This window comes from Engraulis encrasicolus, chromosome 13 (assembly GCF_034702125.1).
Source record: "Engraulis encrasicolus isolate BLACKSEA-1 chromosome 13, IST_EnEncr_1.0, whole genome shotgun sequence".
Classification (NCBI taxonomy): Eukaryota; Metazoa; Chordata; class Actinopteri; order Clupeiformes; family Engraulidae; genus Engraulis; species Engraulis encrasicolus.
In genome coordinates this window covers 49,257,207-49,281,285 of record NC_085869.1, presented here as the reverse complement: position 1 = coordinate 49,281,285, position 24,079 = coordinate 49,257,207, and the positions used below count along the sequence as shown (strand labels likewise).

The window sequence follows — 24,079 nt, the reverse complement described above, 5'->3', positions numbered from 1 at the left end:
ATAATATGAAACTACTAGGGATGCAGGATATGTCTGCATTAACATCTGCATTTTTAAACATATATCGGTCCGATATGAAAATCTCGGCTGATATTAACGGCCGCTATATTAATCATTTATTCACAATAGCCAGCTGTGTATTATTCACAGATGTTCAGATGTTCATTGTTGAGTTAAAACATGTTTTGAGAAAAAAGAAGAGATACAGAAATTCAGTTTGCATTATTTTCAGTCTGTATAAAATGTTCTCAAATGTAAAATATATATATATACAGTATATATATATATATATATATATATATATATATATATATATATATATATATATATATATATATATATATATATATATATATATATGATATTGGTTCATATGACTTATCGGCTATAACAGTAATATTAATATTACATATCGGTATCAGCCAAATTTTTCACATTGGTCCATCCCTACAAAATACAAGCTACAACTATGCATGTAATGAAATGCACAGCAGAAGACATAAACCAAAAAATGTAAACGCTTTCAGAGCCGATCCAAACTGCCCACTCAGTGGGCAAATCTATGGCAGACATTAATTAAAATACGATAGGCCTGATGTCAAATACAGTACATCATCAATCAAGTAATTTCTATCTCCAGACAGGCCATGATATTAGCTAATGTTTGATGTTTTTCATCTGTTCCGTCATGTAGAAAGTATATAAGGCCAGCTATGAGAAGTCAAGGGGCTCCAGCATCAATTACTGCGACACGCCCAAGTTCCAGATGGACAGTGTCCTTAAGCAGTTCACAGACGTGAGTGCAAACACTTCTCTTTTCCCTTGAACAGAATCTGATTGAAGATTCTTTTCATCTTATTTAATCTATTTTTATGACTACGCTTTAAATAAAATTAACTGAACTTCTGTCCCTCTGCAGGCGCATTATAAAGATAAGTATGAAAATGAGGTGAAAGGTCACTATATCGGCAGCTATGAAGACATATTCATGCTCCACTGTCAGAAGATGGAAGAGATTAAGAGCGAAGTAAGTGACTGTGCCTCTGCGTCTACAGTCCAAATACCTCTGTGGCATCCAAAACTATTGAATTTATAAAATGCCTTATTTTAACTTTCCTTCTTTTAACTTTATTTGCTTATGCTGATATATACATTATGTTTGACATGCAATCCTGCAATTTTCAGACGAATTACAAAGCGGATTATGAGGATATAAAGACGAGATGTTACTTCCCTCAAACCATCACGCCCGGATATGACGCTATGAAGAAGGTTGAAGTGTGCAAAGATGTGAGTTTAGAACTGGTGGAGTTTGAATAAAATGAATATAGAAAAACACATTTTTTGCAAACATAAGACGCAATTTGTCATACTCTGACTTAATACACTTTTTTTTCCCTCTACAGAAAACATATCGTCAGCATCCAGACACGGTCAAATTCACCCAAGTCACAGACTCGCCTGTCATGGTGCAAGCGGGCATTAACGCAAAACAACTCAGTGACGTAAGTACCCAATCAGTACATGGCCATTTACCCTGTGCCCACACTGAATCTACCGGTAATGCATTCAGACTGGCCATTGAGCAGTAGATTAACACTGTATTTGAATGGCTCTCATAGGGTAACACTGAAAATGGTTGCCATGGTGTTAGTGCACATTCATCCTGGGCCCCATCTTCCCAACAGCCCCCACCCCCATCCGCCTCTTGGACCCCCCCCTCTAAAATTCATTCATGGCCCAGCTGTCTTGGTTCGGATGCTATGGAAACCAGAGCAAGCAGCTTCTTTATTTTTGGAAACATCTTCACAGATGGTCCAAAAATACACCACTGGAAGGGCCACCAGTCTGTCAAGCAAAGAGAGAAAAAAAGGCTTTGCTACAAAATCTAATCCCTCACTGGCCTGCACTGCCCCCAGTGCTGCGGCTGAGTAGCAACACCATCCATGGTTTCAGAGTGAAAGTTTAGAACAGTGGTTCTCATCCTTTGGGAACCTTTAGAGCAGTGGCTCTCAAACTTTTTTGAACTTTTTTGACCTCATAATAAGCCATCCAAACACCCCGTTGACATGTATATACGTAAGTCCCTGTTAGTGCTAAAGTATTAATAAAATAGACTAACATCACCCACCCCCCGTGGAGCCGTTGACAAATACTAGTTTAGAGAGTCTGACCACAGGCCTCATCACATGAGCTGCTTTCACTTCAAAACAAAATTAAAAGTGAGTGTCAGCAGTCAGACTACTGCTCTGACATATTCTGCTCTTCACTGACATTTTTTTTTGGTTTTGTGTGTTTCTCTTGCAGCTCAATTACAAAGCAAAGTATGAAGAGACAAAGTTCAAAAGCGCCCTGCCCCCAGACTACCCTTTATTCATTCAGTCAAGAGTCAACGCCTATAACCTCAGTGATGTAAGTATGGATTTCTCAAAGTCACACACACACACACACACACACACACACACACACACACACACACACACACACACACACACACACACACACACACACACACACGCACACACAACTATCATCTTTAATGATTTGTTATGTTTCATTTTTTAGAATTGTTACAAATATGACTGGGAGAAAGCAAAGGCAAAAAAGTTCGAAGTGAAAGGTGATGCTATTTCGATCCTCGCTGCCCGCGCCCACACAAATATTGCCAGTGATGTGAGTACTCTGAACTACACAGTTTCTATTTTGAAATAAGTCTTCATCCTCTGGGTTGATCTGTTATGTTTAATTGAGTTGTTCTGGAGCAGTTGTTCACATTTGGGTGACCCTCATGTTCTTTACTCCAGGTGAAATACAAGAAGGAGTATGAGAAAAACAAAGGTCAGATGGTCGGTGCGCTCAGCATCAACGATGACCCTAAAATCATGCACTCCGTGCATGTTGCCAAAATTCAAAGTGAAGTAAGTTGCTTCATCTCCTTAACTTTGGTTGGCAGGTATACACTGTCAATCAATAAATTCCTATCCGTCTATCTATGTTTCCCATGTTAACACCTCCCCAAAGGAGGTTATGTGATCATCAGATGTGTGTATGTTAGTTATTTTGTTTGTACGTTTGCCGGGCATATTTCTGTTTACCAGAGGGCAGGGGTACATGCATTCTCTGAGTACATGTCTAGTATCATTAGTGTATTTACACACATTATTATTATTATCACTATAATTATTAGTAGTAGTAGTTGTACGTACACATATCCAATTATAGTGAGCAAAAGAGAAAATGATGATTCTGAAATGTGTCCACAGCGTGAGTATAAGAAGGACTATGAGAAGTTGAAGACCAAGTACCATACCACTCTGGACATGATGTCGGTTACACTGGCCAAGAAGTCACAAGGCATCGCAAGCATGTCTGGCTACAGAAACATCCCCAGCAAATACTGCATGCCTTATGATGCAATTGCACTGGAAACGGCAAAGAACGCCAACGTGATCCAGAGCAATGTAAGGACATTACTCACTACCTCTTTCAAAAGGCTTTATACATTAAAATGATCAAGATTGTGTGATGAGATGAGCTCTGATTGTCTTTTTTTTAAATATTTTTTTTATTGTTTTGTGGTGACTTTCACATAAGAAAAGAGAGGACTACATTCCTAGTTTCTTCAGACTTTCTTGTCTGCCCAACGTCTTAACCTTCCTCAGTAATTAACTAAGAGCGCTGTCCTCTTGTGTCATTTTTTATGAGATTAGCACCTAGATACACTTTATTTTTGTTGAGCGCGATATATTACAGTTATTGTTTTATGTTGACTGTGCACACACTAGAATGAGTACAAGTCGGACTACAACAACAGTGTAAAGGGATCTCCCTGGGTGAGCCTCGGGGCAATGGAGGTGGAAAAGGCAAAGAAGGCTGGAGAGATCCTGAATGAGGTAAGACGCAATTTAACAAAAAAAATGGCCATAATTACAGCAATTGTGCATGTTTATGTTGAGAAGAAGTCGATGCATTATGCTAACTTTCCCATGTTTGGACCCCTAGAAAAAGTACAGGCAGCACCCAGACACCATTCCATTTACTGCCATCGATGACCACCCCGTCATGATGCAGGCCAAGGTCAACCAGATGCTGAGGAGTAATGTAAGTTCGTCCCACAATAACATTGACCAAAGAAATAACAATATTAATAAAACAGAATTAGTTTTACTACTGATTTTGACCACAATTCAGCCATCTCTGACATAAAACGATGTTTCTTCCCTGAAGCTTCATTACAAGAAAGGCCTGGAGGAGGTCCATCAAAAGTATTCCTTGCCCGCTGATGTCCCAGAGCTGCAACAAGCCAGGGTTAATGCTTGGAACGTCAGCCAGGTATTCCGATCTTCTTATGGTGCTTTTGCTTTAGACTTTATTTGTGTTTCGGTGCTCACCTCAAAGGTTCTAACATTTGAATTGTTTTTTGTTCTTGCAGAAATATTACAAGATGGGCTGGGAAGAGACTATTGCAAAGGGGTACGACTTGAAACCCGATGCTATCGCCATACTTGCAGCCAAGAAAGCCAGACATGATGTCAGTGATGTAAGTATCAAACAAATTCACAGTTAAATCATACATCTCATAAGTAAGTTATACACTTCTGTAGTCTATTGAAAAAAACTAAGCAGCAGTATTCTGTTATGGATACTTTCTGAATTGTAATGTTTTTTTGCCTTCACAGTATCAATACAAAAAGGCTTACAACAAGGCCAAGGGCCAACATGTTGGCTTCCGTAACATTAAGGACGACCCTCTGCTGGTACACTATATGCAAATAGCCAAATTGCAGAGTGACAAGAACTATAAGAAGGACTACCACAAGTCCAAGCTGAAGTTCCATTCCCCAGTGGACATGCTGAGTGTAGCTCATGCTAAGGAAGCCACAGCTAAGCAGACCAATGCTGGCTACAAGAAGATTACTCACCACTACAGCCTCCTCCCAGATGCAATGAACCTGGTGCTGGCTCGTTCCATGAACATCCAGTCAAGTGACGTAAGTCATTTTTGAAGCTGCTATCCATTTTTCCAAAATACTTACAACACCAACTCCCCCCACCCACCCCCCCAGTATAACATGCAAATGATGGCGACCTGTGTTTTTACAGGTCAACTACAAAATGGACTATGAGACAGGAGTGAAGGGTTCCTCCTGGGTTCCCATTGGCTCTCTGGACGTGGAGAGAGCCAAAATGGCAGCTGCAGCTCTCAATGAGAAGAAGTACAGGCAGCACCCAGACACCATCCCTTTCACCGCCGTCCTGGACACCCCAGTCATGGAGCAGGCCAAGCTCAACGCTCAGCAACTGAGTGACGTAAGTGCAGCATACAGTACACACAGAACACAGTGTTCCAAAAGAGAACTCTGTTCAAGGACTCTGTTCCTGTTCCAGAACTCTTTGTCCTCCCGCATGATCTATTATACTGAATAATATTTGTCAATTTTATATACTGAGGCTGTGACTCATCTCCTTACTTTTTTTTTTTTACAGAAATTGTACAAGGCCTCTGGGGAGAAGTTCATGCACACCTACCACCTCCCGGCCGACACTCCAGTGTTCCTGCAAGCCAAGTTCAACGCTGCCAGCATCAGTGAGGTTGGTAGTGTAAATACAGTGTTTATCATTAAGGAGTAATGCATACTCTACTTCAAATTCAGTGCAAACCTATCCAAGTTTTCAACCATCTTAATTTCTTTAAAAAAATCTTTTTCAGAATTATTACAAATATGAACATAAGAAGGATCTACTGAAGGGGCATCATATGAAACAGGATGCAATCCCAATTCTCGCTGCCAAGTCAGGCAGAGACATCGCCAGCGACGTAAGTGCAGCAGGATCATCTGAAATTTTATTCAGTGGTCATTTACAGGAAATCCTGTTTACTGCTCATACAACACTTGTACTGCAGTTATTCATAATGTTGTGCCTGCAATAACAAGTCCCCACCATCTAATCCCACAGTACAAGTACAAGCTTGCTTACAACAAGGGCAAGGGCAAACATGTTGGCTTCCGTAACATTAAGGACGACCCTCTGCTGGTGCACTACATGGAAATAGCCAAGTTGCAGAGTGACAAGAACTATAAGAAGGACTACCACAAGTCCAAGCTGAAGTTCCATTCCCCAGTGGACATGATGAGTGTTGTTCATGCTAAGGAAGCCACAGCTAAGCAGACCAATGCTGGCTACAAGAAGCTTATTCATACCTACAGCCTCCTCCCAGATGCAATGAACCTGGTGCTGGCTCGTGCCATGAACATCCAGTCAAGTGATGTAAGTTCTGTAAAAATCAGAAGAGCAAACATTTTATTTAAACCATAATATAAGTGAAATTGCTACTAATGTGACACAAAAATTAAACAAAAACTGATCCTAATATCCCCTTACCTTCACAGAATAACTACAAGGCCGACTACAACAGTGTTTTCAGAGGAGCAGGCTGGGTCCCAATTGGCTCCATGCCTGTTGAGTTGGCAAAGCAGGCAAGCAAAGCCTTGGATGAGCACTCCTATCGTCAGCATCCCAGCCAATTTGCGTTTACCAGCCTGCCAGACAACATGAACATGGCCCTTGCAATGTCCAACCAGAAACAGCTCAACATGGCAAGTTTCTTCTTTCAAACACAAGTTTTTGATTTGAGATAATCAATGTTTTCACAAATTAGACAACAATAAATTATAATCTCATATTAATAAAAAATAAATGATAAATGATGATAGTCCATAAATGGGTGATAAACTGTCTGACACAGCTTGTTGTGCCTCCATGTCCACACTACAGGCTGCTTACAAAGCCTCTGGCGAGCAGTTCAAGCATACTTACCATTTGCCTGCTGACAGCCCGGAGTTCGTACAGGCTAAATTCAATCAACAGACAATGAGTAATGTAAGTAGATTTTATCTATTTCAAGGTGGTAAAATGTCTGTCTTTTCTCTTTTGATGATCTTGCTGTTATTGTTGTTGTTCTTTTTTCCTTCTTCTTCTTTGTCCTATTACTTATTGTTGTGAGTGCGTGCACATATCCTAAAATAGTTTTCCAGTGTTCTGCACTGTTCTAATGATGTGTTCTTGGTTTCTAGCAACACTACAAGCACAAGTGGATTGAACATATTGCCAAGGGTTATGACATGAAGGCAGATGCCATTTCCATTCTTCATGCTAAGCAAGGAAGACACATTGCCAGTGATGTAAGTTTCATATACATTTACCTAGATTAATACCAGTTTAAAAAATATGAATGTATATTACTGTATATCAATCTGTAATTAATTGTAATACATAATAGGGCTTTCACACCTGGTCCCTTTCAACCACTTAGGTGAACTCAGACCTGTGACTCAGCATTTTCTGTGCATACGGTATATGAACGTTTCAAAGTGTACCAAGACCCCTTGGAAGTGAACTGAGACCTTTATTGACGTGGTCTCAGTGTGGCTCACTTATGAGTCCTGACAAGTTGCACTTGTGATAGATATAATCACTTAAGGGGGCTCTAGAGGACCGGGTATGACAGGACTAGAAATATCATTTTTTATAATACACTCACAATATGAACAAAAACAGAAGTGAGTCCATTTGCTGTCGGTTAACTTTTTGGTCCATTTAAAGAGGACTACTGAGTTTGGTTCACTTAAAGAGGACTAGGTGTGAAAATGCCCTTAATCCCCCCCCCCCCCATTATATATAATGCTCTCTTACCTACTAGCCTAGATCTGCTAAAATTAGCATTTCATTCTAGAGCAGTTTCATTACAAGAAATACTAGAATACTGGAAATGCTACTGTTTTTTATTCTCAAAATGTACAATCTCTAAATTAAATTATCTACCTTTTCATCACAGTACAAGTACAAACTAGAATACAACAAGGCAAAGGGCCACCACATTGGTGTCCGCAACATTAAGGACGACCCTCTGCTGGTGCACTACATGGATGTGGCCAAGATGCAGAGTGAACAGAACTATAAGAAGGACTACCACAAGGTCAAGCTGAAGTACCATTCCCCTGTGGACATGATGAGTGTGGCTCATGCTAAGCATGCCTCAACAGTGCAGACCAATGCCGGCTACAAGAAGATTATTCATACCTACAACCTCCTCCCAGACGCAATGAGCCTGGAGCTGGCTCGTACTATGAATGCTAGTGCTAGTGATGTGAGTTGAAATTTGTGCATCACCGACTATCTACACATTAAACCATCTATAAGATCCAAAAAATCATTTTTTTTCATTAATGTTCCTCCAACATTTCTTCTCTTCTTAGTGTGGGTACAAGGCTGACTACAATGCTACCATGAGAGGAGTGCCATGGATCCCCATAGGCTCATTGCCTGTTGAGCTTGCAAAAACTGGCTCTGCGATCCGTAGTGAGCACAAATATCGCACTCACCCCTCCGTCCACCCCTTCCATAGACTCATGGATTCCATGGATATTGTTTTGGCCACTGAAAACAACAAGATCATGAACAAGGTATTATCGCCAAATTAGATGGTGTACAAACGGGACTTGTGCATATATGATGCATTTGATGTTCTGTAGCTCATAGTGCTAATGAATCCTAATTCGTTTTTTTTCTCTTTCTTTCTCGTCACAGCAAGCTTACATTGCCAAGTGGGAGAAAGACAAGCTCAATGTCCATGTTATGCCTGACAGTCCGGAGATTGTGCTGGCCAAGGCCAATGCAATCACGATGAGTAATGTACATACCTCTCCGTATTTCTCTTTACCATGCAGCTATAGTACCTGTGGAAATGTTTGCTGTTTTTTGGACATTCAGATAGCAATTACAGTTTGAAACATGTCAAACCCCTTACATTGACCCCAAATGTTCAGGTTAAACCATTCAGCTTTCCAAGCACACTTCCCCTTGCACAATTTTGTTGTACCTTGTAGGATGTAGTGCAGGGATGTCACATACGGAAATGGGCCTGTTGGCAAACACCAAGCTTGATATCTTTTTCTGTGTTACATGAAAATAAAGTACTTTGCTGATTTTGCTGAATTTATATTATCTGCTTTGCGCTCTATCCTGTCTCCAGAAACATTACAAGGCTGGCCTAGAGGAAATGGCTAAGGCTGGCTACCATCTCTCTGGTGATGCGATTTCTATCCTGGCAGCAAAATCTGGCAGACACATTGCCAGTGATGTAAGTCAACATGATTTTTTTGCATTTTCGAAACCAGTTTACAGTGATTTGGCCTTGTATAGGTTGTAATAAAGTCTCTATAACTTCATCACAGTACAAGTACAAACTAGAATACAACAAGGCAAAGGGCCACCACATTGGTGTCCGCAACATTAAGGACGACCCTCTGCTGGTGCACTACATGGATGTGGCCAAGATGCAGAGTGAACAGAACTATAAGAAGGACTACCACAAGGTCAAGCTGAAGTACCATTCCCCTGTGGACATGATGAGTGTGGCTCATGCTAAGCATGCCTCAACAGTGCAGACCAATGCCGGCTACAAGAAGCTTCTCCATAATTACACCCTTCCCCCAGACGCCATGGGTCTGGCGCTAGCTCGTAGCATGAATTCCAGTGCTAGCGACGTGAGTAAAAAACTGCATCATTATCTCTTAATAGAACATACTGTACATATATTATGCAACTACAACTGTGTACAATTCAGTGTTATTCTCACATAAAATTCACAGCTTTTTTTCCTCTTCTTACAAGGCTGAATACAAGGCTGAATACAATGCAAACGTGAGAGGATTGCCATGGGTCCCCATAGGCTCTATGCCAGTTGAGCTCGCAAAAACTGGCTCTCAGATACGCAGTGAGCAGAAATATCGCACTCACCCCTCCGTCCACCCCTTCCATAGACTCATGGACTCCATGGATATTGTTTTGGCCACTGAAAACAACAAGATCATGAACAAGGTATTACCACCAAATTAGTGTACTAACGGGACTTGTGCATATGATGCATTTGATGTTCTGTACTTCATAGTGCCAATGAATATTAATGTGTTTGTTTTCTTTCTCATCACAGCAAGCTTACACTGCCCAGTGGGAGAAAGACAAGCTCAAGGTCCATGTTATGCCTGACAGTCCGGAGATTGTGCTGGCCAAGGCTAATTCTATCGCAATAAGCAATGTAAGTAAGCTCACAGCTGTAGTGTAGAAATACCAATGATTTTTTAACAAGTGCCACCAGTCAGAAGTGTAGCTTGGCTTTTGAGAAACTATATGATTTTTCACTTATGGATTAGTGTGAAAGTCTTGCATATGTTTACAAATGAGTGACAAGGACCAACAGTTGATTACAGAGATAGGCGGTTCTTTTACTTGTATTTAGCTAAATGTTCATGGGAACTACACACTGTACAATACAAAAATATGTTTTGTTTTTAGTTTCAAGATGTTGATTTATTTCATTTCTGCAGAAACTGTACAACCTGGCCAATGAGCAAGCCAAGAAGAAAGGCACTCATGTCCGAGGTGATGCTATTGCAATTCAGGCAGCAAGAGCTTGCACAAACATCGCTAGTGACGTAAGTAAAGCAATATTTATTTTTCATATTATTTAAAATTTTACACACTGAATGATGATTTTGAAAAAAAACAGTGCTGTATAAATACTTTCTGAGTGATTTCTGATTGTTTTTTGTACGTTTGGAAATGGAAGGCATCATCATTGAATATGATGTATAATTATGATATTTACTAACATTTATTTTTCTATATATTTTAGTATATCACAGTAAGTGACCATGAATCATTGTTTGAAATAAATCATTATTTTTTTCTTACCCAACAGTTCAAATACAAGACTGGCTACCGCAAGCAGATTGGCCACCATATTGGAGCCCGTAGCATTGAGGACGATCCACTGCTCATGCTGGCCTTGAACTCTGCTAAGATTGCCAGTGATGCCCTTTACAAGAAGGACTACGACAAGGTCAAGACCAAGTTCCATCTGCCTGTGGATATGATGGCCTTTGTGTTGGCCAAAAAGAATCAGATTCAAGTCAATGATGCTCACTACAGAACTCGCCTTCACAACTGGACATGCTTGCCTGACTCCAGTGATGTTGTCCAGGCTAAAATGTGCTATGAGATAGCAAGTAATGTAAGTTTTTCAGACACTTTTATTCTATACAGTGGCATACCTTAAATGAGCACAGCTTTATTCTGAATTCAATTTTATGTCAGTTGACATACTTAACCAGTTATTTTTCATCACTTTGATCAGGCTATCTACAAGTCAGATTTCAAAAATATGGTACAAGGTACGGGATGGATACCCATTGGCTCACTTGATGTTGAGAAAGTAAAGAAGGCTGGCGAAATTTTGAGTGACAAGTTGTACCGTCAGCATCCCAGCAACTACAAATTCACCAGCTCAACTGAAGATATGCCTATTGTCCTCGCCAAGGCATTGAATGACAACCTCAACAAGGTATTATGCATAATATAAAGTGGGCACTATATAAATATTCAACCGTTTAGTATTTTTCTGTAGCATTAAGTCTTTACACATTCTTACAGCAAAGTTATGTAAAAGCTTGGGAAAAGGACAAGACAACTGTCCATATCATGCCAGATGCAATGGAAATCGAGCTGGCCAAAGCAAACAAGATCGCCTACAGTGAGGTGAGTCAGAAACACAAATGTGTCAACTCCACTTTGGTAGCAAATAATTCATATATTTTTCCATTTTTGAAGTGCATGCCTCCATGCCTCATTGCCATTCCACTTGTTTTACTACACCATACTGTATGTTTTATTTTGTTACATTTCCCACCAGAGTAAATACAAAAAGGCCCATGAGGAATCCAAGAAAAAGGGCCACCATGTACGTAGTGATGCCATTGCCATTCGTGCAGCCAAGTCAGCCAGAGACATCGCCAGTGATGTAAGTATGCAAAACTACTGTACAGCACTGGTTGAATGAATGAGTGAATGAACCCCCTCAAGCATATGTCAGAAAAAGGAAAATATTACCGATATAACTTCCCTTTCGTTTAGATAAAAGTCTGACTACACCATTAAGAATTCAATTTGGCAATTTGCTGGAAAAGTAGGTTCTTAATTTTGATTTTCACTTTTTTTAGTTCAAGTACAAGACTGGGTACCGCAAGCAGATTGGCCACCATATTGGAGCCCGTAGCATTGAGGATGATCCACTGCTCATGCTGGCCTTGAACTCTGCTAAGATTGCTAGTGATGCCCTTTACAAGAAGGACTACGACAAGGTCAAGACCAAGTTCCATCTGCCTGTGGATATGATGGCCTTTGTGTTGGCCAAAAAGAATCAGATTCAAGTCAATGATGCTCACTACAGAACTCGCCTTCACAACTGGACATGCTTGCCTGATTCCAATGATGTTGTCCAAGCTAAAATGTGCTATGAAATAGCAAGTGATGTAAGTTTTTCAGACTGACATTTTATTCTATACAGTGGCATACCTTAAATAAATCACAGCTTTAATGGTCATTGGGCATGCTTAACCATTGGACATGCTTAACCAGTTCTTTTTCATCAATTTCATCAGGCTATCTACAAGTCAGATTTCAAAAATGTCATACAAGGTTCAGGATGGGTACCCATTGGCTCGCTAGATGTTGAGAAGGTAAAGAAGGCTGGTGAAGTTTTGAGTGAAAAGTTATACCGTCAGCATCCTAGCAACTTCAAATTCACCAGCACAACTCAAGATATGCCAATTGTCTTGGCCAAGCAGTTGAATGACAATTTGAACAAGGTAATTTTTTACACGTCTCTAAAAGAAATAAACTCTTCTGACAACAAATAATGCAAATTGATAATGGTTTTCTTGAAGCATTTCTTACTTGTCTGCTGAATATCTTTTGTTTCTTTGATGGTTTTAACACTATATTTTTTCAATTTTATAGCAAACTTATACAAGTGCTTGGAACAAAGACAAGACAACTGTCCATATTATGCCAGATGCAATGGATATTGTGCTGGCCAATGCCAACAAGATTGCCTACAGTGAGGTGAGTTTGAATAATAGAGCTGCTAAGATTTGCAATACATGTATTTTTTAAGCATCGATGGCATTTTATTTTCTAAACTCAAACCCCCATGGCGAATTTGGTCTTAAATGAAAGCTAAATGTTTTATTACATTTGTGTCTTTTCTAGAGTAAATACAAGAAAGACAACGAGGAATCCAAGAAGAAGGGCACTCATGTACGTGGTGATGCCATTGCTATTCGTGCAGCCAAGTCAGCCAGAGATATTGCCAGTGATGTAAGTATGCCAATTTACAAAACTGATTAAATTTATACATTAATTAATGATACCTTTTTTAAACGTCAGTACATGCAGAAATCCATGTTTTGTAATATTCCCTCTAGGTTCAAATATAAGGTTGACTACAGAAAGAATAAGCAATCCAAATTGGCGATTTGCAGCAAAATACTTTCTTAATTCTGTCTTTCATTTTTGTTTTAGTTCAAATACAAGACTGGCTACCGCAAGCAGATTGGCCACCATATTGGAGCCCGTAGCATTGAGGACGATCCACTGCTCATGCTGGCCTTGAACTCTGCTAAGATTGCCAGTGATGCCCTTTACAAGAAGGACTACGACAAGGTCAAGACCAAGTTCCATCTGCCTGTGGATATGATGGCCTTTGTGTTGGCCAAAAAGAATCAGATTCAAGTCAATGATGCTCACTACAGAACTCGCCTTCACAACTGGACATGCTTGCCTGACTCCAGTGATGTTGTCCAGGCTAAAATGTGCTATGAAATAGCAAGTGATGTAAGTTTTTCAGACACTTCACATTTTATTCTATACAGTGGCATACCTTAAATGAGCACAGCTTTATTCTGAATTTAATTTTATGTCAGTTGACATACTTAACCAGTTATTTTTCATCACTTTCATCAGGCTATCTACAAGTCAGATTTCAAAAATATGGTACAAGGTACGGGATGGATACCCATTGGCTCACTTGATGTTGAGAAAGCAAAGAAGGCTGGTGAAGTTTTGAGTGACAAGTTGTACCGTCAGCATCCCAGCAATTTCAAATTCACCAGCTCAACTCAAGACATGCCACTCGTCTTGGCTAAGGCAATGAATGACAATATGAACCAGGTATTTTGTCTCCATATCTCTCAAAAAGAAACAAGCCTTTCTGATAACAACCCATACAAATTAAAGATAAGTTAGGAAATTTTAGAAAAATTATTCCACAAACCTTGTAATTCACTGTGCGCAATGCAAATGTGAAGTGGATAAAGCATCAAATTTACCAGCACAACTCAAGATATGCCAATTGTCTTGGCCAAGACATTGAATTACAATTAAAACAAGGTAATTTGTTTACACATGTCTCCAAAAACATTCACTCTTCTGATAACAACACATAAAAATTAAAGATAGGGTAGGAGATTGTGGAAAAAAATGTTTCACAAACCTCTTAATTTACTGGACGCAATGTGGATGTGAAGTGGATTTCAGACAGTATGGTAAAAATGTTCCAGAAATACATTTCCTACCCCACCTTCAAGGGTTATCTTAAAGGATATTCTTTACATGCCAATTGAGCAGCTTTTGTTCCCTTCATGGTTTTAAGACTATATTTAATTCCACAGCAAAGTTATACAGATGCTTGGAACAAGGACAAGACAAAGATCCATATCATGCCAGATGCAATGGATATTGTGCTGGCCAATGCCAACAAGATTGCCTACAGTGAGGTGAGTTTACATAAATGACTTGGGAAGACTTTCAATCCATGAAAAATATATTTCTAAACATGAATTTATTTTATTTAATCTATCAAAGACTCATAGAGTGGAGGACAGTAAACTGTTTCTGTAATACTTATGTATTTTTAAGTGTAAATACAAAAAAGCCCATGACATTTTCCAGCACCGTACTGTATGTTTTATTTTGTTACATTTCCCAGAGTAAATACAAAAAGGCCAATGAGGAATCCAAGAAAAAGGGCCATCATGTACGTGGTGATGCCATTGCTATTCGTGCAGCCAAGTCAGCCAGAGACATCGCCAGTGATGTAAGTATGCAAAACTACTGTACAGCCCTGGTTGGATGAATGAATGTATGAATGAATGAATGAATGACTGAATGAATGAACCCCTTAAGCAAATGTCAGAAAAAGAAAAATGTTTACAATATCATTTCCCTTGTAGTTTAGATGCAAGCCTGACTACAGAAAGCATCATAAAGAATTCAATGTGGCAATTTGCAGGAAAAGTAAGTTCCTTAATTTGTATTTTCACTTTTTTTAGTTCAAGTACAAGACTGGCTACCGCAAGCAGATTGGCCACCATATTGGAGCCCGTAGCATTGAGGACGATCCACTGCTCATGCTGGCCTTGAACTCTGCTAAGATTGCCAGTGATGCCCTTTACAAGAAGGACTACGACAAGGTCAAGACCAAGTTCCATCTGCCTGTGGATATGATGGCCTTTGTGTTGGCCAAAAAGAATCAGATTCAAGTCAATGATGCTCACTACAGAACTCGCCTTCACAACTGGACATGCTTGCCTGACTCCAGTGATGTTGTCCAGGCTAAAATGTGCTATGAAATAGCAAGTGATGTAAGTTTTTCAGACACTTTTATTCTATACAGTGGCATACCTTAAATGAGCACAGCTTTATTCTGAATTCAATTTTATGTCAGTTGACATACTTAACCAGTTCTTTTTCATCATTTTGATTAGGCTATCTACAAGTCAGATTTCAAAAATATGGTACAAGGTACGGGATGGATACCCATTGGCTCACTTGATGTTGAGAAAGCAAAGAAGGCTGGTGAAGTTTTGAGTGACAAGTTGTACCGTCAGCATCCCAGCAACTTCAAATTCACCAGCTCAACTCAAGACATGCCACTTGTCTTGGCTAAGGCAATGAATGACAATATGAACCAGGTATTTGTCTCCATATCTCTCCAAAACAAACAAGCCTTTCTGATAACAATCCACACAAATTAAAGATAGGTTAGGAAATCTTGGAAACATTGTTCCACAAACCTTGTAATTCACTGTGCGCAATGCAAATCTGAAGTGCATTTCAAGCAGTATGGCAAATGTGTTCCAGAAATAAATCTCCTACCCCACCTCTCAGGGTTATCTTAGGATATTCTTTCCATGCCCACACTGAGCTCTTTTGTTCCCATAGCCTCTTACTGCAGATAGGGCAGCCGGTGGGCCTATTCACTATATGCTGATAATACTCAACTACATCATAACAACATTGCAATGACATTACAGAGAGCCTTTAGTAACAGATTAAGACATAGCCATTACAATCTTGGTGACAGTAAGGTTATAACATAGGCTCTGCGCTAATGGGTTAATGGTTGTAAGACTATTTAATTCCACAGCAAAGTTATACAGATATGGCAAATGTGTTCCAGAAATAAATCCCCCACCCCAAGGGTTATTTTTTAAGGATATTCTTTACATATCTACAGCACAGCTTTTGTTCCCTTCATGCTTTTAAGACTATATTTAATTCCACAGCAAAGTTATACAGATGCTTGGAACAAGGACAAGGTAAAGGTCCATATCATGCCAGATGCAATGGATGTGGTGCTGGCCAGAACAAACAAGATCACATACAGTGAGGTGAGTTTACATTAAAATGACTGGGAAAAAACGTTCAATCCATGAACAATATATTTCTAAACACAAATGTATTTAATCTCTCAAGATTCACAGAATGGATGACAGTTAACCATTTATGTTATACTTATGCGTTATTAAGAGTAAATACAAAAAAGCCCATGAAGTTTTACAGCACTGTACTATATGTTTTATTTTGTTACATTTCCCAGAGTAAATACAAAAAGGCCCATGAGGAATCCAAGAAGAAGGGCCATCATGTACTAGGTGATGCTATTGCTATTCGTGCAGCCAAGTCAGCCAGAGACATCGTCAGTGATGTAAGTATCTTACACAACACAGCCGGTGGGAATAAACAATTAAACTTGCCAATTTGCAGTAAAAGACTTGTTTCTGAATTTGGCTTTTAATTTTTTAGTTCAAGTACAAGACTGGCTACCGCAAGCAGATTGGCCACCATATTGGAGCCCGTAGCATTGAGGACGATCCACTGCTCATGCTGGCCTTGAACTCTGCAAAGATTGCTAGCGATGCCCTTTACAAGAAGGACTACGACAAGGTCAAGACCAAGTTCCATCTGCCTGTGGATATGATGGCCTTTGTGTTGGCCAAAAAGAATCAGATTCATGTCAATGATGCCAACTACAGAACTCACCTTCACAACTGGACCTGCCTGCCTGACTCCAACGATGTCGTCCAGGCCAGACAGACCTATGACTTGCAGAGTGATGTAAGTGAGACAGAGGCTGAATGGATGCCTTTCAACATTGCAACATGGTATCCATAATTTATATAACTTTGCTATTACTTTTTTTTTTTTTTTGGTGAAGGTCACCTTTTTAGGGAAAATGTTTAAGCAAAACTGTATTTCAATTACATTAATTGATAGGGCATTCATACAGAATTACAGCTTAAATGTGAAGGCCTGGGTAATTTCACAATCATACTCTGTCTCTCTCTCCTGCTGATATCCTGTCTCCTTTCACACTGTCCTTTTGTATAAATACAGGCTTGAAAAGACCAAAAATAAGCTACAAAAATACATAAAAACGAGATGCACTCTGAGAGGGCAGACCTCTGCCAAGGAAGTGGTTTGATAGAGCATTTGACTATGTTACACCTTATTTTTATTTTAAGTCTTTCTGCCTTCTTTTTGTGGAGTTTTGTGGAGTTAGAAACTGGAATGTCAAAATTCGCCTTGTCCGCAATTCAATTTGCGGTCACTAGGGGCGTCTAGATTTCTAGGCTAGCAATGGTGAAAAATCTTTAAAAAGGTCCTGGTTCCGGTTCGTGATCCGGATCACCACCAGAATTTAATCACTTGTTCCTTGGGTCATTTCCAACAAATCCACCAAGTTTCAGCCAAATCCGTTCATAGGTTTGAGTTATCCTGCAGACAAACAAACAGACAAAGAAACAAAAAAACAAACAGACAGACAAACCAACATGACCGAAAACATAACCTCCTTGGCAGAGGTAATTAGGTTGATTAGACATTACCTTACATGTGTAATCATTTGTCATCAGGCTGTCTACAGGGCCGATCTGAAGTGGCTGAGGGGCATGGGATGGGTCCCAATAGGCTCACTCGACGTTGAAAAAGCCAAAAAAGCAGGGGAGGTCCTGAGTGAAAAGCTGTATCGTCAGCACCCCGACCAGTTCAAATTCACCAGCACAACAGAGGACATGCCCAATGTTCTTGCAAAAGCCAACGCACTAACAACCAACAAGGTATCTGGTTTACTACATTACTATATGAAATAAACCTTAGTTTTTACCCTTTCTTTGGGTTTGAAGTATTCTTTCTTGGCTAAGCATGATGTGCTCACTAATAAATACAATTGTACCCTCTTTAGTCACTGTATACCGAGGCCTGGAACAAGGACAAGACCAAAATCCACATCATGCCAGATTGCATGGACGTGGTTCTTGCTAAACAGAACTGCAAAAATATGAGTGTGGTAAGTGCATCTTCTCTACTTCCAATCAAACAGTTCATCCAAATGTGTAATACAGCAAATTGTTTAATGCCATTTGGTACTGTTTTTGTCTTCAGAAATCATACAGGCAAGCTGTTGAAGATATGTTTAAAAAGGGCTATGACCTCAAAGGTGATGCCATCGCAATCCAAGCAGCCAAAAAGGGAAGAGACATCATCAGTGATGTAAGTATGTTTTGGTATATATTTAAACGTTTATTATTGTTTATACGACTGACCCTGACTTCCAAAGGTGCACAGATTAAAATCGTTTTCATTCTTGTCTTTATTGTAGTTCAAGTACAAGACTGGCTACCGCAAGCAGGTGGGCCACCACATTGGAGCCCGCAGTGTCCAGGACGATCCACTGATGATGCTGGCCATTAACTCTGCCAAGATTGCTAGTGATGCTCTCTACAAGAAGGACTTTGAAAAGTCCAAGACCAAATTCCATCTCCCTGTCGACATGCTAAATCTTGAGCTGGCGAGGAAATGCCAGAAGCAAGTCAACGATTTCAACTACAGAACCCACCTGCACAACTGGACCTGCCTGCCTGACTCCAACGATGTTGTCCAGGCTCGACAAGTCTATGCCCTGCAGAGTGACGTGAGTAATTTACACCTGATCATAGTAATTTACTGTACATCCGATTGTTATGATTATCACTATTTTACTACCACTTTCCATTTTCCAATGTGCTGAGTACATGTGTGATCACTTTGCAGGCTGTGTACAAGGCTGACATGGAATTAATCAAGGGCACTGGCTGGGTCCCCATTGGGTCACTGGATGTCCTTAAGGCAAAGAAAGCTGGTGAGATTCTCAGCGATCGTCTATACCGCCAGCATCCCGATCAGTTCAAGTTCACTCAAGACATGCAGTCTATGCCTTTGGTGCTGGCCAAAGCAAATGCAGATACAATCAACAAGGTCAGCTGATTGCACAATATAATATACAGTAGTGTTACAGACAATGTGAAGAAGCACTATGTTGTGTTTTCACTTTGAAACTTTCATGCTCACCACTTCCTTATGTTCCACACAGCGCCAGTATGTTTCAGCCTGGGAAGTTGATAAGACAAAGATCCACTTGAATAATGATATTCCAGAGATTGTACTGTCAAAGGCCAATGCTGCCAATATGAGCAAGGTGAGTCTCTTCCATTTTCTATGTTGTTGACTTCTTTTGCTTGTGTTCTGTATGATTTATGTTTGCAAATAGATCTATAGATTTAATAGGAGTACACTGTAATTAGCAATTGAATGATAGAATATAGACTCAACCAGTATATCAGCGTAAACTGATGATGATAAACTGGCTTTTTTGTCTTCAGAAATTATACAAGCAAGCTGTAGAAGACATGTTTAAAAAGGGCTATGACCTCAAAGGTGATGCCATCGCAATCCAAGCAGCCAAAAAGGGAAGAGACATCATCAGTGATGTAAGTATGTTTTGGTATATATTTAAACGTTTATCATTTTCTATACGACTGACCCTGACTTCCAAAGGTGCACAGATTAAAATCGTTTTCATTCTTGTCTTTATGGTAGTACAAGTACAAGACTGGCTACCGCAAGCAGGTGGGCCACCACATTGGAGCCCGCAGTGTCCAGGACGATCCACTGATGATGCTGGCCATTAACTCTGCCAAGATTGCTAGCGATGCTCTCTACAAGAAGGACTTTGAAAAGTCAAAGACCAAGTTCCATCTCCCTGTCGACATGCTAAACATTGAACTGGCCAAGAAGTGCCAAATCCAAGTCAACGATTTCAACTACAGAACCCACCTGCACAACTGGACCTGCCTGCCTGACTCCAACGATGTTGTTCAGGCTAAGAAGGTCTATGAATTGCGTAGCGATGTAAGTCTTACACCCCATATTGATAACATAAAAGAGAATAGCATTAGTAAATCAGCTGACATCAAATGTTTCAAATTTGTAAGTACTATTTAATGAAATAACATTAAAATCTGTCTTTCCTTAAAGGCGGTGTACAGGGCAGACATGGAATGGATCAAAGGTTGCCCATGGGTTCCTATTGGCTCAGTGGATGTAGAGAAATGTAAGAAAGCTGGTCAAATCCTGAGCGAACGGAAGTACCGTCAGCACCCAAGCAGTTTGCCCTTCACCAGCAAAACTGATGGAATGCCCTTCGCCTTGGCCAAGGACAATGCCAAGATTAGGGACCAGGTATTCTATGGTTAATGGCTTGGGGAATGGATTGAAACATTTTCGTTTGAAACATTATTCTTTTTTAGTGTGGAAAAATTCTCACACAAACTTTACTGCATATTCTTACAGAAAGCATATCTTGAAGCATGGAATGCTGATAAGACGAAACTTCACATCATGCCCGATACTCCTGAGATCCTTTTGGCCAAGCAGAACAACGTCACCAACAGCAGGGTAGGTATACTGGAAAAAACTCTATACAAAAAAACTTTACTGAGTTCTATCTGACTGTACATGTAGATTGCTCACTTATTTAGATGGAGGATAACAAAGTAGAACGTTATCTAACACTGTTCCAGAGTTAACAATTAATGCAATTTGTTTCCATTCGTCTTCCAGGATGATGTGATGTGGTCCATATCATCTTGGTTTCTCATATACTGGGCATAATGTATATAGAAAATATGCAACTAACCATATGTACTATGTGCAATTTTCCCGTACAGAAACAGTACAGACAAGCTGTTGAAGATATCTTCAAGAAGGGATATGACCTCAAAGCTGATGCCATCGCAATCCAAGCAGCCAAAAAGGGAAGAGAGATCATAAGTGATGTAAGGTTCACTTTCATTTAGTTACACTGCAAAAGGATTGGTATATTTTCAGTCATCATATTTGCATTATCATTACATGATGTGCTTCTACTTATCCATCACCAACTTACAAATATATAGCCGGTTTCCACAATCAAATTGAGCTAAATATGTGACTTCTAACCAGCTGTGAGATTCTGAAATTGATTGTGGATTTACCTTTGCAGTACAAGTACAAGAAAGGTTTCCGCGAGCAATGTGGACATCACATTGGGGCTCTCAGTGTGTTGGACGATCCACTGATCATGTTGGCCGCTAACGCTGGCAAGATTTCCAGTGACAATCTATACAGGAAGGACTATGACAAGGTCAAGACTAAGTTCCATCTGCCTGTGGACATGTTGGCCTTTGTGTTGGCCAAAAAGAATCAGATTCAAGTCAATGATGCTAACTACAGAACTCACCTTCACAACTGGACATGCTTGCCTGACTCCAACGATGTCGTCCAGGCCAGAAAAGTCTACGATCTGCGCAGTGATGTAAGCTTGCATTTAGGTTTTTGCCTTTTTTATTGCACAACGTATTAACAGTATATTTGCTCTTATGCATTTCTTGTTTTTAAGTACATTAACTGAAAATATATGTATATTAACTACTGTTGGGATAGAAAAGTTCATTGAAATATGTTGGCATTAACCTGAACCCCATCCTTTCAGGCTGTGTATAAAGCTGACATGGAATGGATCCGTGGATGTGGCTGGATACCACAGGGCTCCCCTGATGTTCTGAAAGCCAAAAATGCTCAGGACATTCTCAGCGAGAGACAATACCGCCAGCATCCTAGCACTGTCAAGTTCACAAGTGCTGTTGATCTGCCAGTCATTGTCTTGTCCAAGCAAAATGCTGAAACCATCAGTGGTGTAAGAGATTTCTCCTACTACATTATTTCTTTCTTGAGAATTTTAATTTCTAAGGTTTTTAAGTTAAGGTTAAGGACCTTAACAGGTCAACAAAGATTAAGCCACCTCAGTCAAAAATAACTGAATGATGTAATGACATACATTTTTAAATACACATGACATTTATTCCCATACATATTTACCACCTCAAAAAAATCTTGTGAAGTAGCTTTTCTATGCTTCCTAAAATCGTAATATTACCTTGTGTATCTCAATGGATTTCTACCTCTTTCTATTAACAGAGAAAATACAAAGAGGCCTGGGAGAAGGACAAAACGGCCATTCACATCAACCCAGACACGCCAGAAATTCTCCTCTCAAAAGCAAACGCTATTGCAATTAGCAATGTAAGTAATCCCACCTCGACAAATGACCACCTATTAGATCTTAAGTTTTCTTGGTCAAGTTTTTATTTGTCACGGTTATTTACCCTTACCATGTTACATTTCAGAAAAAGTACACCGACAATTGGAACAAAGCAAAGGCCAAAGCGTACCATGTGAAGGAGGATGCAATCTCTGTACTCAAAGCTAGAGCCTCCAGGGATATAGCCAGTGATGTAAGTATTCAGTTTAGTCTTGATATGCAAATGTATTACAACCTGAACTAAATATGTGACTTCTAACCAGCTGTGAGATTTTGAAATTGATTGTGGGTTTACCTTTGCAGTACAAGTACAAGAAAGGTTTCCGCGAGCAATGTGGCCACCACATTGGCGCTCGCTGTGTGCAAGACGATCCACTGATGATGCTGGCCATCAACTCTGCCAAAATTGCTAGTGATGCTCTCTATAAGAAAGACTTCAACAAGTCCAAGACCAAGTTCCATCTCCCTGTCGACATGCTAAATCTTGAGCTGGCCAAGAAGTGCCAGAAGCAAGTCAACGATTTCAACTACAGAACCCACCTGCACAACTGGACATGCCTACCTGATTCCAGTGATGTTGTGCAGGCCAGAAAAGTCTACGACCTGCAGAGTGACGTAAGTAATTTACACCCGACATAAGTAATTTACTGTATATCCGCCATACCTTCCAATGGTCAATAATTTTACCAGAGTGTTGCCTGATTTGCACTGTATAATTTATGACTGCATTACCTTATAGTACTACTACTAATAATAATACATGTTATTTAAGTCAAAGTTTTGACTCCCTGAAGAAGGCCAAGCGGCCGAAACACGTCTGAGTTTTTTAAAGGTTAATTGTAAACCAAGCCATGGAATAAAGGCTTTTTACTTTTGAAGAGAGTGCCTTGGTATTTTTTCTTTTTCAACGTCTGCATTTGCCCATCCAAAGAGCACCTCAAAGAGCACCTTTTTTGAGTCCAGGAAGCGCTCTTACAACAAAGACTTTTTGTGAACTATAATAATTATAATAATACATGTTATTTGTTACATGGTGCCTTTCAAAAAAACCTAAATTAGTTAGCTTACAAACACATACAAAAAGAAATTAAAAATCTAAAAAAAAAAGATATGAATGAATTAAAGTTGAATGATGAATTAAATGATGAATTAAAGTCTGTATGCAAATTGGAGTAAACGTGCCTTCAGTGCAATTTTGTACTCATGTGCTCATGATGTGGGTGTGCGGTTGACAGGCAGTATACAGGGCCGACTTGGAGTGGCTGAGAGGATGTGGCTGGATGCCTCATGAGTCTGTGGAGGTCAACAGAGTGAAGAATGCCCAGAAGATCCTCGCTGACGTAAGTAACAGCCACAAAATGGCATCAAGTGAGGCAGAAAGATCAAGAAGCGCGCTCAACACCTGCTAATGCACTACAGTGGGTGCTTAACTTTCTCAAT

At 39.9% G+C, this 24,079-nt stretch overlaps 1 protein-coding gene across 19 annotated transcripts in view; it reads left to right on the top strand.

Annotated features, from left to right (window-relative positions):
* Positions 1-24,079, top strand: part of neb (nebulin) — a 76,937-nt gene that overhangs the window by 12,104 nt on the left and 40,754 nt on the right. For all 19 annotated transcript variants that reach the window (XM_063214167.1, XM_063214173.1, XM_063214164.1 and 16 more), the window contains 62 exons: positions 695-796; positions 920-1,027; positions 1,186-1,290; positions 1,407-1,505; positions 2,308-2,412; positions 2,566-2,673; positions 2,805-2,918; positions 3,264-3,461; positions 3,786-3,893; positions 4,003-4,101; positions 4,228-4,332; positions 4,433-4,540; positions 4,680-4,991; positions 5,104-5,310; positions 5,488-5,592; positions 5,711-5,818; positions 5,959-6,270; positions 6,393-6,599; positions 6,778-6,882; positions 7,077-7,184; positions 7,838-8,149; positions 8,259-8,465; positions 8,590-8,694; positions 9,035-9,142; positions 9,237-9,548; positions 9,676-9,882; positions 9,995-10,099; positions 10,389-10,496; positions 10,763-11,074; positions 11,198-11,404; positions 11,494-11,598; positions 11,753-11,860; positions 12,060-12,371; positions 12,501-12,707; positions 12,859-12,963; positions 13,111-13,218; positions 13,423-13,734; positions 13,864-14,070; positions 14,571-14,675; positions 14,888-14,995; positions 15,231-15,542; positions 15,666-15,872; positions 16,467-16,571; positions 16,781-16,888; positions 16,987-17,298; positions 18,096-18,299; positions 18,425-18,529; positions 18,625-18,732; positions 18,842-19,153; positions 19,273-19,476; positions 19,592-19,696; positions 19,881-19,988; positions 20,098-20,409; positions 20,536-20,739; positions 20,851-20,955; positions 21,228-21,335; positions 21,542-21,853; positions 22,031-22,234; positions 22,516-22,620; positions 22,725-22,832; positions 22,943-23,254; positions 23,875-23,979. In XM_063214167.1, the coding sequence (XP_063070237.1) occupies positions 695-796; positions 920-1,027; positions 1,186-1,290; positions 1,407-1,505; positions 2,308-2,412; positions 2,566-2,673; positions 2,805-2,918; positions 3,264-3,461; positions 3,786-3,893; positions 4,003-4,101; positions 4,228-4,332; positions 4,433-4,540; positions 4,680-4,991; positions 5,104-5,310; positions 5,488-5,592; positions 5,711-5,818; positions 5,959-6,270; positions 6,393-6,599; positions 6,778-6,882; positions 7,077-7,184; positions 7,838-8,149; positions 8,259-8,465; positions 8,590-8,694; positions 9,035-9,142; positions 9,237-9,548; positions 9,676-9,882; positions 9,995-10,099; positions 10,389-10,496; positions 10,763-11,074; positions 11,198-11,404; positions 11,494-11,598; positions 11,753-11,860; positions 12,060-12,371; positions 12,501-12,707; positions 12,859-12,963; positions 13,111-13,218; positions 13,423-13,734; positions 13,864-14,070; positions 14,571-14,675; positions 14,888-14,995; positions 15,231-15,542; positions 15,666-15,872; positions 16,467-16,571; positions 16,781-16,888; positions 16,987-17,298; positions 18,096-18,299; positions 18,425-18,529; positions 18,625-18,732; positions 18,842-19,153; positions 19,273-19,476; positions 19,592-19,696; positions 19,881-19,988; positions 20,098-20,409; positions 20,536-20,739; positions 20,851-20,955; positions 21,228-21,335; positions 21,542-21,853; positions 22,031-22,234; positions 22,516-22,620; positions 22,725-22,832; positions 22,943-23,254; positions 23,875-23,979 (10,548 nt within the window). The remainder of the gene's footprint in view (positions 1-694; positions 797-919; positions 1,028-1,185; positions 1,291-1,406; positions 1,506-2,307; positions 2,413-2,565; positions 2,674-2,804; positions 2,919-3,263; positions 3,462-3,785; positions 3,894-4,002; positions 4,102-4,227; positions 4,333-4,432; positions 4,541-4,679; positions 4,992-5,103; positions 5,311-5,487; positions 5,593-5,710; positions 5,819-5,958; positions 6,271-6,392; positions 6,600-6,777; positions 6,883-7,076; positions 7,185-7,837; positions 8,150-8,258; positions 8,466-8,589; positions 8,695-9,034; positions 9,143-9,236; positions 9,549-9,675; positions 9,883-9,994; positions 10,100-10,388; positions 10,497-10,762; positions 11,075-11,197; positions 11,405-11,493; positions 11,599-11,752; positions 11,861-12,059; positions 12,372-12,500; positions 12,708-12,858; positions 12,964-13,110; positions 13,219-13,422; positions 13,735-13,863; positions 14,071-14,570; positions 14,676-14,887; positions 14,996-15,230; positions 15,543-15,665; positions 15,873-16,466; positions 16,572-16,780; positions 16,889-16,986; positions 17,299-18,095; positions 18,300-18,424; positions 18,530-18,624; positions 18,733-18,841; positions 19,154-19,272; positions 19,477-19,591; positions 19,697-19,880; positions 19,989-20,097; positions 20,410-20,535; positions 20,740-20,850; positions 20,956-21,227; positions 21,336-21,541; positions 21,854-22,030; positions 22,235-22,515; positions 22,621-22,724; positions 22,833-22,942; positions 23,255-23,874; positions 23,980-24,079) is intronic.